This window comes from Ochlerotatus camptorhynchus, unplaced genomic scaffold (genome assembly GCF_037179485.1).
Source record: "Ochlerotatus camptorhynchus isolate MF236.1 unplaced genomic scaffold, CSIRO-AGI_Acam_v1.1 ptg000467l, whole genome shotgun sequence".
Lineage (NCBI taxonomy): Eukaryota > Metazoa > Arthropoda > Insecta > Diptera > Culicidae > Ochlerotatus > Ochlerotatus camptorhynchus.
In genome coordinates this window covers 565948-579186 of record NW_027040953.1, presented here as the reverse complement: position 1 = coordinate 579186, position 13239 = coordinate 565948, and the positions used below count along the sequence as shown (strand labels likewise).

At 42.8% G+C, this 13239-nt stretch overlaps 1 protein-coding gene across 3 annotated transcripts in view; it reads left to right on the top strand.

The window, feature by feature from the left end:
• OtopLc (Otopetrin-like c) overlaps window positions 1-13239 on the top strand; it is a 62841-nt gene that overhangs the window by 47711 nt on the left and 1891 nt on the right. For all 3 annotated transcript variants that reach the window (XM_065235240.1, XM_065235239.1, XM_065235241.1), the window contains 3 exons: window positions 12601-12706; window positions 12769-12963; window positions 13034-13194. In XM_065235240.1, coding sequence (XP_065091312.1) covers window positions 12601-12706; window positions 12769-12963; window positions 13034-13194 — 462 coding nt within the window. The remainder of the gene's footprint in view (window positions 1-12600; window positions 12707-12768; window positions 12964-13033; window positions 13195-13239) is intronic.

The following is a 13239-nucleotide window of genomic DNA, read 5'->3' as shown; positions in this document are numbered from 1 at the left end:
CCTTCGTCCGTGTATCTCGATACACGCTCAGCTAGCTACAAGTGTGACTTGTTTACTGATCACTGCCCTCTCTGATCTACCGATTTCTCATTTGCATCCTGAAGCTGCCACCCGAATAGTTTCGACTTCAGAGTTTTCGAGATAACCGAGGAGCACGTACTAAATGCGATACGTAAACACAAACTGAAGAAATGCTCTATGGCTCTGTCGACACCGCTTGTGAAGTTGTTTAATACTTCATTGCAACGATCGATTTTCCCCTCCGGGTGGAAGTGTTCTGTTATTCACAAAAAAGGAGCCAACTCTCGCGGAATAACTTCGTTAAGTGCTTGCTCGAAAGTGTTTGAGATTGTCGTGAAGCAAGAACTACATCTCTACTGCCCAGCATGGATTCTTCCCTAAAACATCGGTGAGTACAATTCTCGCGCAATTCATTTCATTGTATATTCAAGCGATGGACGGTGGTTTGCAAGTAGATGCTATACACGGATTTCAAAACTGGTATCAACCGAGTGAATCTGCTTCGAAAACTTGAAAAACTCGGAGTATCGCCTGGGTTAGCTGGTTCAAATCGTAACTGTCAGATCGATCTATGAGAGTTAAGATTGGCTTATCTCACTCATCTACAAATACGGCTACGTCTGGAGTACCTCAAGAAAGTAACTTGGGTCCCTTGGGCTTTTCATAAATTATGTGGTATTCGTTCTACCATCCGGTGGTCGGGACTGTATCTACATGCAGACACTGTTGGATTCATTCGAGGATTGGAGCTGTTGAAATTCCCTTGAGCTGTGCGTAGCGAAGTGCAATACTATTTCCTTCAAAAGAAAGCGTCATGCGATCCACTCTCAGTATCTTCTTGCTGGCCACGTTCTAGAACGATTGAATCAGGTCAGACACCTCGGTGTGATTTTGAACTCTGAACTCAATTTCCAGGTACAATGATGTGTTTTCGAGCAGAAAACCTGGATTCCATTCTGGAGTCCGTTGTATTGGTTTGGTGTCCATTTTCAACTGTATGGTCGGATCGAACATAGACTCTGTGACATCTACCTTGGCGTGACCGTTCTAACTTGCCGCCATAAGAACATAGCTGTATTGCTGCTAGGTATCGAGAAACGTAGGTTTAACCAGCAAGCAGTTTCCGTCGATAAGGTCCTGACAAACGAAGTTGATGCTCCTGATATTCTTGCGCATATAAACGTCTATGTGCCTGAATACCTCCTTGGTCGACGTAATCTGCTGTATCTGGAGTCCCGCAGTAGTAGATACGGCCAACACGACCCGATACGGTTGTAGCTAGCCCGGAAGATCCAGCTTAAATACGCGTGGCTTAAGCGCCACTCCACAAGGGAGACCACACGACCAAGGTTAATTTGCCCGGATGAGACTCTCCTAAGGGCGAGTCCATTAATACCTAGAAAGGATTTACGGATCGTTCCAGACAGCTTCCAACGAAACGACCAAACCGGAATTCCCTATTTTAAATGAATTCACACTCAAGAAAGTCGTTCAGAGAAACGGTAGAGCTCACGCATACCCTAAAACTGTACGAGAGAGAACTTCTCATCATCGGTCAGTCTCGTCACCTGCCGCTAGACGTCTCCGTAATCTGGTAGTGCAATGTACTTTCAACCATTCAAACTCAACAAGAGGACGGGCAACGAAACTAACACGAACGCGGAGTGATGTCAAACACATTCAAATAATTAAAGCTAGGGAGATTTGGAACGGGAAAAAAACTTTTATTTAAAACATGAACGATGATGTTTATTTACATATGTACAAAATTCTGCAGACGTGTTTTGTTTGTCATATTGGTTCGCCACCTTCACCTTCTTAAACGCCGACAACCCGGCTCGTTTTTTTTAACCCGCTGCACAGTACTATGGGAGACATTGAGCTTGCCAGCGACGTCCTGGATGGAGAGGTTAGGATTCCGCTTATATTTCTCCGCCACCTTCATCGTCGTCGCTGCGACGTCCGGATTACGATTGCCACCGCTTTCAGGCTTCCTGGCGGTCGACAAACGCTCTCCGAATACTTTTAAAACTTTTGTCACGGTCGGTTTGGCCACATCCAGCAATTTTGCCAACTTGGCGTGTGAGAACGTCGGATTCTCTTGCTGCGTGAGCAAAATTTTGACACGCTGCTTCTCTTGCTAGGACGTCATTTTGAAAACTGGGGAGCAAACGGTGAAAACTCATCATAGCAACCATTGTATATACACTCAACTTCCAAATGATGCATTTCAGGTTTTTATGCATTTTTAACAGAAATTCATCAATTTGAAGTTGACCAATTTTTGCGCGTTCCAGACTTTATAATAATGAAATGAAAATAAAGGGAAAATTATAGCTTAGATTTCTTTATAAAAGACGAGATTAAAGAGACTTTCAGCCGTGGGCTAGTTCGTCTCTGAAAACCCCAGAAAGAGGTTTCCCTAGTTAGAGGCTGCTGTGGCTTGCTGCATGCTACAAAATGGTGAGTTGACAACCTGGAAGGAGCGGAATACCTAGCTCTGGTCCTCACAAGTTCCTACCTCACGCCTCCCCGAGTCATATGATAGCAAAAGACTACCAGCTGAAACATGGACACAGCTGGGTGGTGTAGCCTGAATAATGTTGCCAGTCCGGCAATAGCAAAGTGAAGAGGTGCGACGCGAACACTAACGCGGTAACCATAGTACGGTGATAGAGGAAATGCTTCCTCAAACTCGAGCGGCTGTTCTCCTTGTTAGGAGCGGTTGATCACAGTCTTAGTGCCAGCGTGGGAATCTAAATACAGCTGACATGATGCCCCCCCCCCCCGGCGAAACAGGGGGTTGGGACAGCCCAACAAGCCGCCCTAAAAAAATATAAAGTCGCAAATTCCGAAGAGAGAAAGACGGATCGGAACAATCGGCACAGACATACGGGACAAATAAAAGGACTACGATTGGAAACTCGGAACATGGAACTGCAAATCGCTCGGCTTCCGGGGCTGCGATAGGTTAATCTATGACGAACTTCAGCCACGCAACTTCGAAGTCGTAGCACTGCAGGAACTTTGCTGGACGGGACAAAAGGTATGGAAAAGCGGGCATCGAGCGGCTACTTTCTACCAGAGCGTGATTGGTTGGCAGCCGATCAACGCGAGGATGTGCAAGTTGAGGATTAAGGACCGTTTCTTCAACTACAGAGTACTACTGAGGTCAGAGGTAATCACGCTTACCACTACACCACCGGTGCCGCTAGTTCAGCGAATGTTGTCAAAGTTTAAAAACGCTATCAAACTTTGAAAAAAAAATGCAATCTTTAAATAAGTTTAGCGAATTTGGTAATGGTAATTGCCTTCTTGACAGTCAACGGTCACACTAGCTCCCTCGGCCATGTGTGTCCCGAAGAAGTAGCCAATTTTCGACAAGAATCAAAACCCGTCGTGCGATATATCAACCTTCATGATTTTTCAAAACTCGGTCGGTAATGACCTTATTGAAACCCCACAGTCATATTGACTTTCCAAGTATTGCTGCGGTGCCCTCGAGGATTTGACCAATTCTTAGATAGAACTAAAACCTGTCGTGCGACACATCAAGCTTCATAATTTTTCAGATCTCGGCCTGTAATGGTCTGGTAATTCCTGAGGGCAGTGGAACATGCTTGAGAGGGCCAAGATATTGGGACTGTTGACTGTCTAAGACCATTACTGGCCGTGCAAAATTATGAAGTTTGATATGTCGCATGACGGATTTTGGTTCTTGTCGAGAATTGAAACCCGGGGACACCAGAACATGCCCGGGAGGGCCAATGTGATCGTAATCTCTCTATAAGACCATTACCATAATAAAATTTTATATGACACACGGCGGGTTGTGATTCTGATCGGTAAATGCTGGGTAATGCGCAATACAGATCTCATTGAGATCACTAGCCTCTTCCCAGCAACTCCTATCCCTACCTCCCCGTGGTACCGGCTGGGAACTGTGAGCAACCTTAGGGAAGATCGGGTAACCAACCCCGGTGGGAACTTTGGTCATAGGCTGACAGGGAAGGGGGGCAAACCTGAGCGTCTGTTCTCCAGGAGGAGCGGCTCACAACATGATCTATGTCCGAGTGCCAGTGAAGGACTCTAAGCACAACTGTGCACCCTGGTCCTTTGGAAAGTTAGGGGGTTGGTGTCAGGTCCTGCGAGCCAGCCGTAAAAAAAAGCATTGCAACGGAAAATCAGCAACAGAGGAATACGAACCGAGACCAACGGCAACGACCCCAGCGACGAAATAGGATTTGCGATTGGAAACTCGGCACGTGGAACTGTCGATCTCTCAATTTCATCGGGAGCACCCGAATAGTCGCCAATCTACTTAAGGACCGCGGATTCGGCATCGTAGCGCTGCAGGAGGTGTGTTGGAAAGGATCCATGGTGCGAACGTTTAGTGGTAATTATACCATCATCTACCAGAGTTGCAGCAACACACGCGAGCTGGACACAGCTTTCATCGTGATGGGCGAAATACAGAAGCGCGTGATCGGTTGGTGGCCGATCGACGAAAGAATGTGCAGGTTGAGGATCAAGGGCCGATTCTTCAACTTTAGCATAATCAACGTGCACAGCCCTCACTCCGGAAGCACTGATGAGGACAAGGACGCGTTTTCCGCGCAGCTCGACGTGAAGATCATCACAGGAGACCTAAACGCTCAGGTAGGCCAGGAGGAGGAATTCAGACCGACGATTGGAAAGTTCAGCGCCCACCAGCTGACGAACGGGAACGGCCTCCGCCTCCAAGAACATGGCCTTACTTAGCACCTTTTTCCAACACAACCTCCCTTATCGTTACACCTGGAGATCACCACAGCAGACGGAATCGCAAGTCGACCACGTTCTGATTGATGGACGGCACTTCTTCGACATTATCGACGTCAGGACCTATCGTGGCGCTAACAGCGACTCTGACCTGGTGATGGTCAAACTGCGCCCAAAACTTTCATTCATCAACAATATACGGTACCGACGCCCGCCACGGTACAACCTAGAGCGACTGAAGCAACCGGATGTCGCCTCAGCATACGCGCAGAATCTCGAAGCAGCGTTGCCAGAGGAGAGCGAGCTCGATGTGTCCCCTCTAGAGGACTGCTGGAGAGTACAGTAAAAGCAGCCATCACCGACGTAGCCGAGAGCACCATCGGATACGTGGAATGAAGTCGACGGAATGAATGGTTCGACAAGGAGTGCAGAGCGATTTCATCAAGATGGGCCCAGAAAAGTTGGCCACCTGCCTGCACCGGATGATAGTCAGTATCTGGGAAACAGAACAGCTACCGGAGGAGTGGAAGGAGGGGGTAATCTGCCCCATTCACAAGAAAGGCGACCATTTGGAGAGTGAGAACTTCAGAGCGATCACCATTTTGAATGCCGCCTACAAAGTGCTATCCCAGATCATCTTCCGTCGTATATCACCTAAAATGACCGAGTTCGTTGGAAGTTATCAAGCCGGCTTCATTGACGGCCGATCGACAACGGACGAGTTCTTCAGAAATGCCGTGAATACCAGGTCCCAACGCATCATTTGTTCATCGACTTTAAGGCGGCATACGACAGTATCGACCGCACAGAGCTATGGAAAATCATGGACGAGAACGGCTTTCCTGGGAAGCTGATCAGACTGATCAAAGCAACGATGGACGGTGTGCAAAACTGCGTAAGGGTTTCGGATGAACTATCCAGTTTATTCGAATCTCGCCGGGGACTGCGACAAGGTGACGAACTCTCATGCCTACTCTTCAACATTGCTCTAGAAGGTGTAATCAGTGCTGAGATTTGTCATTGTCATTGACAGACTTTCGCGCGATATTGACAAAATTGTTCGTCACATAGTCACTGACAGACTTGATCCTCAAAAAAACCTTCGTCAAAATCTCATTCATTTTTTCGTCAATGACAAAGATTCACCTGGTAACAAAAAGTGTAATTTAGTACATTCTGTGTCACATTATTGTTATCCAAGTAGCTCAGGACGTAGATACTTGTTCATTAAAATGGATCCATGTAATTATTTTGCTCAAGTCATTTAATTTCGTTACAAATTTAGCTAATAAACAAATCTGCACATGTTCGTCACTGACACCATTGTCATTGACAATTGACATGGTTTGCCTTGACTATGACTGTTAGCTCAAATGAGTGACCAAAGCAGAATTGTCAATATCATCGTGTACTGTCGAGATTTTGCAGCACTGGGTGTAATGCGACGAGCCGGGGTACGATTTTCACGAAATCCGGTCAATTTGTGTGCTTTGCGGACGACATGGACATTATCGCAAGAGAATTTGGAACGGTGGCAGAACTATACAACCGCCTGAAACACGAAGCAGCAAAGGTCGGACTGGTGGTGAGTGCGTCAAAAACAAAGTACATGCTAGTAGGCGGAACCGAACATGACAGGATTCGTCTAGGAAGTAATGTCACGATAGACGGGGATACTTTCGAGGTAGTGGAGGAATTCGTTTACCTTGGATCCTTAATGACGGCTGACAACAATGTGAGTCGTGAAATACGAAGGCGCATCATCAGTGGAAGTCGTGCCTACTACGGGCTCCAGAAGAAACTACGGTCAAAAAAGATTCACCCCCCGCACCAAATGTACCATGTACAGAACGCTAATAAGACCGGTGGTCCTCTATGGACACGAGACACGGACTATGCTCGAGGAGGACCTGCAAGCACTCGGAGTTTTCGAGCGACGTGTGCTAAGGACGATCTTCGGTGGTGTGCAGGAGAACGGTGAGTGGCGGCGAAGAATGAACCACGAGCTCGCTGCACTCTATGGCGAACCCAGCATCCAGAAGGTGGCCAAAGCCGGAAGGATGCGGTGGGCAGGGCATCACAGTGGTCGGAAATGCCAATTTGGTGAACTTAATTGTTTTGTGGTCAAACCGTTGACTTAATCCAACAACTATCTTCAAAAGAATTGTTCACAAAAACATTGCGCATATTATGAAAATTTTCAATATTTGTCATGGCACACTATGAAAAAGTTAAGAAAAATAACTTTTTTTGCAAAAGAGATAGAAGGGTAATTTCTTGAGCAAAGTTGTAGTACTTACAAAAATATGAAACTTTGTTGAAGGCATCAAATTTGTATGACGAATACTTGTGAAGATATGAAGCGTTTTTGATGGAAACCCCCTTAAATTCAGTTTTTCATGTATAACTTTTTTTATAACAGTTTCTTAAGTAAACAATGTTCTAAAAAAATGTAAGCAACATACAAATACATATTTTTGCTAAAGACAGTTTGTCGCTAAAAACATTCCTTTCAATGTTATAGTACTTTTTACATTTATTTTTCCTTAATTTCAGCTGCATATAGGGGAGAAGGTGGCAAACCGGGACACAGCACCAAGTACTCTTTTTAAAGCTTAGACTCTTTACTACAAAGTAGTGAAGGTTTGGTTAGCGCCAATTCATAAGTGAGTGAATAGGGTCACGTTGAATGTTCACGTGTTTGGCCTTTTTCTATATGAAAATAACCCTGTCTCCTCATTTATGAACGGTAAGCTACGGATTATAGAAACAGATATTATCAAACTCATCCGTGAACAACAAGGAAATTTTCTGTATGTATGCATTAACAAAACATTTTCTAAGACAAGCACTTTGTGTGCTTAGTGTACTCCACTTGTCAATATATATTTTGGTTAGAAAAGAGTGAAATTAAAGCGGTGGTGCAAAACCCTATACCATCCTCAACAAGATACTGCCGACCCGTGCGAATTCAGTTGGTTAGTGAGACAACTGAAGCTACCCTCATAGAAAAAGAGCATGTGGATAATAAGTTCCAAAATTTTCGGCCAACAGAATTCGAAATCAATGGTCGTCGGATCCGAGTCGAATATAGGCTACATATGACCATGATTGATGGCAAAGTTGTTAATGCTGTTACGACCACCAAATCAGCACAGCGATGTAATATCTGCAAGGATACACCCACTCAAATGAATAATATTCAAAACGTTCTTTTGCGACCAATCGATGGAGAAGTATTACAGTTTGGATTATCAGTTCTCCATGCAAAAATCAAATAATAAAAATGTAATGTAACGTTGTTCAATCCATTCAAAATTTGACAAATTGTTACAGATTTTTCGAATAATTTTTACACCTGAGCTACAAAATAGAAGTCAAAAAATGGAGATGTACTGGACCTGATGCCGAAAAAGTTAAAGTCCGCAAGCAGCTTATCCGACAACGCTTCAAACAAGAATTGGGAATTGTGAATGCAGCAGTTCCTGCAGAGATTTTGGGTGTCGACCTGCAGGTGATAGAACGTTGCTCAACTTTTTCGCAGGTATTGTCTTCCGGACGAGAAATCAATGCATCTAAGTTCAAGAACTATTGTCTAGAAAAAGCTCAGTTGTTAGTAACCCTATACCCTTGGTTTTACTTGCCCGCCACGGTCCCTAAGATTTTAATGCACGGTTCAGACATAATTCTCCATTTCAATGTCCCTATCGGACAGACCACGTTGTCAAGCAGTTTTGGCGTGACTTTATAACAGCGATTTCACAAAACTGGACCAACTCAATTCTGTTTTATTTCTAAGTTCGAGTGGTAGTAAACGTCTTTGTGTCTGAAGAGGCACAAAAGTCGCTAAATAAAGTACTGAAAAGGTTCAGACTAGATCACACTCGAAAATCATCACGAGCTACAATAAACGGTGATCTCATGCGGCGAATATTAGTTTCTTCAGATCGACTTATTGCTGGTTTGCGTGTAAAATCTCAGAAGAAGGACAGAGAGTTTTCCGAAGATGCACAATTTTTGTTATATTTTCCAGACAGCGAAGAGGAAACAGATGAAAAGTGAATCATGTTATCATGTTAACTTCTCAGAAAAATTATTATTGTTAAACTACAGATAAAACTACCTAACAGCAAGATAATTATGTTCTTCTTGACTCGCGCGGATAAATGAAAGTGAAAGTAAATTCAAAAACCTTTTTTAATCCACAATAACCTACATACTCTTCCTCACATGCACACTTAAATGGACACATACAGAAAATTTCCTTGTTGTTCACGGATGAGTTTGATAATATCTGTTTCTATAATCCGTAACTTACCGTTCATAAATGAGGAGACAGGGTTATTTTTATATAGAAAAAGGCCAAACACGTGAACATTCAACGTGACCCTATTCACTCACTTATGAATTGGCGCTAACCAAACCTTCACTACTTTGTAGTAAAGAGTCTAAGCTTTAAAAAGAGTACTTGGTGCTGTGTCCCGGTTTGCCACCTTCTCCCCTATATGCAGCTGAAATTAAGGAAAAATAAATGTAAAATGTACTATAACATTGAAAGGAATGTTTTTAGCGACAAACTGTCTTTAGCAAAAATATGTATTTGTATGTAGCTTACATTTTTTTAGAACATTGTTTACTTAAAAAACTGTTATAAAAAAAGTTATACATGAAAAACTGAATTTAAGGGGGTTTCCATCAAAAACGCTTCATATCTTCACAAGTATTCGTCATACAAATTTGATGTCTTCAACAAAGTTTCATATTTTTGTAAGTACTACAACTTTGCTCAAGAAATTACCCTTCTATCTCTTTTGCAAAAAAAGTTATTTTTCTTAACTTTTTCATAGTGTGCCATGACAAATATTGAAAATTTTCATAATATGCGCAACGTTTTTGTGAACAATTCTTTTGAAGATAGTTGTTGGATTAAGTCAACGGTTTGACCACAAAACAATTAAGTTCACCAAATTGGCATTTCCGACCACTGTGGGCATGTTGCAAGAATGCCGGACAACAACCCTGCAAAGTTGGTGTTCGCTACTGATTCGGTTGGCACAAGAAGGCGTGGAGCGCAGAGAGCACGATGGGCGGACCAGGTAGAGCGTGATCTAGCGAGCATTGGGAATGACCGAGGATGAAGAGCGGCAGCCGCAAACCGAGTATTGTGGCGTACTATTGTTGATTATGTCTTATCTTAAATGTGATTGTCCACTTAATCGGGGCACTGGAATATGCGCGAGAGCCCCAATGTAATCGTGGACTCTTAATAAAGCCAAAACTGACAGAGCTACGTTAAATCTTGAAATTTGATGTATGGCGGGTTTTGGTTCAATTCGAGAATTAATAATTTCTTTGGGGCACTGGGACATACCTAGGATGGCGAATATGACCGTGAACTCTCAATTAGGCAATTACTGGCCGAGTTCTGAAAACCCATGAAGTTTGATATGTCACACGACGGGTTTTGGCTGCTTCTTCGGGGCGAAAATTGGCTACTACTTTGGGGCACACATGGCCGATGGAGCTGGTGTGACTGTTGACTGTCAATATTGCCATTACCATCCGAGTTTTTTTAAATTATGAACTGTGCTGTGTCGCACACCAGTTTTAATTCTTGTAGAAAATTGACCACTTCCCCGTGGGTACCGGGGGTGGCCAATGTGACCATGTTATCTCAATAAACCCATTGAAGTTTGATATGTCGTACGACGTTATTTGGTTCTTGTCGAGATATGGCCACTTTTTGGAGGCACCGTAACATTTCTGAGGGCGCTAGAATATGCCCGTCAGGGCTTGTATGTCCGTGGACTCTCAATAAGATCATTACCGGCCAAGATTTGTAAAATCATGAAGTTTGATATGTCGCATGATGGGTTTTGGTTCTTGTTGAGAATTGGACACTTCCTCGTAGAACATCAAGGAACTTCGTAGAAAATCAACTCAACTCATAAAAGTACAGGAAACTTCGTTGAACTGCACCGAACTTCGTTTTACTTCAGCAACATTTGTAGATTTTTAGCGAATTAAGAAGCAATTCGATAAACTAGATAGAACTGCAGAAAATTTTATTTAAGTTCAAGACACTTCCTAAAAGCTTGGTAAACTTGCTTGAAGCTCAACAAACTGCGAAGTAGTTCAGAAGCTTAAGAAGCTCAGAGAATATCGTAGAAGTCTCGAAAACTACTTAGTACTTCAGGGAACTTTTTGAATATTCATGAAGTATAGTAGAACTTCTATTAACTAAACTAGTATGAAGCTCAAGACACTTTCTAAAAGTGCAGAACATATTGTAGAAGTTCAGCTGACGTTGTAGAAGTTCAGCGAATTTTGAAAAAGTTCAGCAATTTTTTAAAGTTTTAGTGAGCTTCTTGAAAATGCAGGGAATTATGTAAAAGTTCAACAAATATTTATAAAAGTTTTGATAATTTTGTAGAACCGTTTCAAAGTTTGAACGTTCAGCTGTTTAGCAATATCAATATGTATTAAATGAGTTTTAGCAAATTTTGTATAAGTTCAGCAAACTTGGTAGAAAATCAATGAGCTTCCTAGAAGTTTAGGAAAATTTTAATAAACTATGGAAAAATCAGACAACTTCTCAAAAAAGGAAGCTCTTGGAATTAAGTTGAAGTTCAAGTAACCTTATGGAAGCACGAAAACTTTCGTAGAAGTTCAGGAAACTTCGTAGAATTCCCTAGCTAAGCTAAAAGCTAAAATTGCAGACGTGATGAAATATTGAAAATCTATATACTAGATTAACTAAAATAATATGGTCACTAGAGCTATTGTCAAGATCAGGGGGGTCCTCACTCCAAGATATCCAACACATCCATCCTAGGAAAGTGGGACTACCCACTAAATGAATAAAATTTTATCCATTTATGAGTAATTACAACTTCAAAAATGAGTAATAGTAAGTATGCAGTAGTAAGAAGGCACTATCAGTAGAAATCAGTCAAAACAATTTCGACAATCAGGAGATGATCAATCCGATTCGTACCTACCTCAAAATTGACCTTTGCTCGCTCTCTGTACACAATTTTCACACTGCCGGACTATAACGGAACTATAAACTCTATACGTCGAATGTCAAAAGGTCGAATGAAAAAAGGTCGCAAGGAGAAAAGGTAGAAAGGAAAAAACAGTCGAAGGTACAAAAGGTCAAGTGTACAACAGATTGAATGGACAAAATGTTGAAGAGGGTCAATAGGTCGTACGGACAAAAAATCGAATGATGAGAATAGAGACAAAAGATCAAATGTTTCAAAAAGGGACAAAAGGTCGAATGGTATGAAAAGGGAAAAAAGGTCGAATGGACAAAAAGTTGAATGTACAAAAGGTCGAATGAACAAAAAGGTCGAACGAACAAAAGGTCGAACGAACAAAAGGTCGAATGGCCCAAAGAGGGACAAAAGTTTATATGTCCTAGAGAGGAGCAAAAAGTCGAATAGACTTCACGTGTAATGGTGATAAAAGATCGAAAGGACACAATCTCGAATAAATAGAAGGGAGACAAACGAATTCGTATTGGTATTCAGCCTTTTGTCCTCCTAAGTTTAACCTTATGTCCTTCGACCTTTTGTCCTATATGAGTAATATATGAGATGTATGTAAGTTGGTTGCTTGAGAAAATCCCGCTTTTGTGAACCATGTTCCTAAGAACCTAGTTTTTGGATTTGATTAAGTCATTCTTAATCAGTGCTGTACTCGAGTAAAATCTCGGTTAGTCGACGACTAACTAGCTCAAACTTAACAACAGAACAGATTTCATTCAATTTATTAATAATCAAAATCCAACCCAAATCCGACTTTCCTTTCCAGGGCTTCTACTTGTATCTCTACATAGGCAGTATGGTATTCCTTTTGTTCATGTACACGACGCTGCTGTGGGGCCGGCCCAAAACGCCAACCGTTTCACCCGTCAATAGTGAGTCATGCCATCGCACACTTACCGCGGTCATAAATTTTAATAAATCTCCAAATTTCCAGAATCACCCAACAAAAAGATCATCCACCGCACCAGCACGACCTGTTCCACCGACAGTGGTGAACGCTCGGACAGCGACGACGACACGGTCAGCTCCGGACCGAAGGTCATGATTCCAAGCCGGCGGATGTCCCTCTCGGCGGCCACTTCCCGCATTCAGCACTTTGGCAGTTTCTACCTCCGAATGGGAGCCGTCGGTGAGTAAATTTCGAAACTGATTTAACCGTACAAATGATTGAACTTACGATCTGTAAATCTTCATTGCAGCATTCGGAATCGGAAGCATGATCTACTCCGGCCTGGAGTTCGGACAGTACTTTGAGCTGGAACGGGACACCAAATGCCACAACGTACTGCTGGCGCTGACTCCGGCCACCCGGATGGCATTCATCTTTATCCAAATGTATTTCATATTCCTGAACAATGAGGTAAGACGGTTTCGTTTGATGCGATGATCTAATGGCATTGGGCGT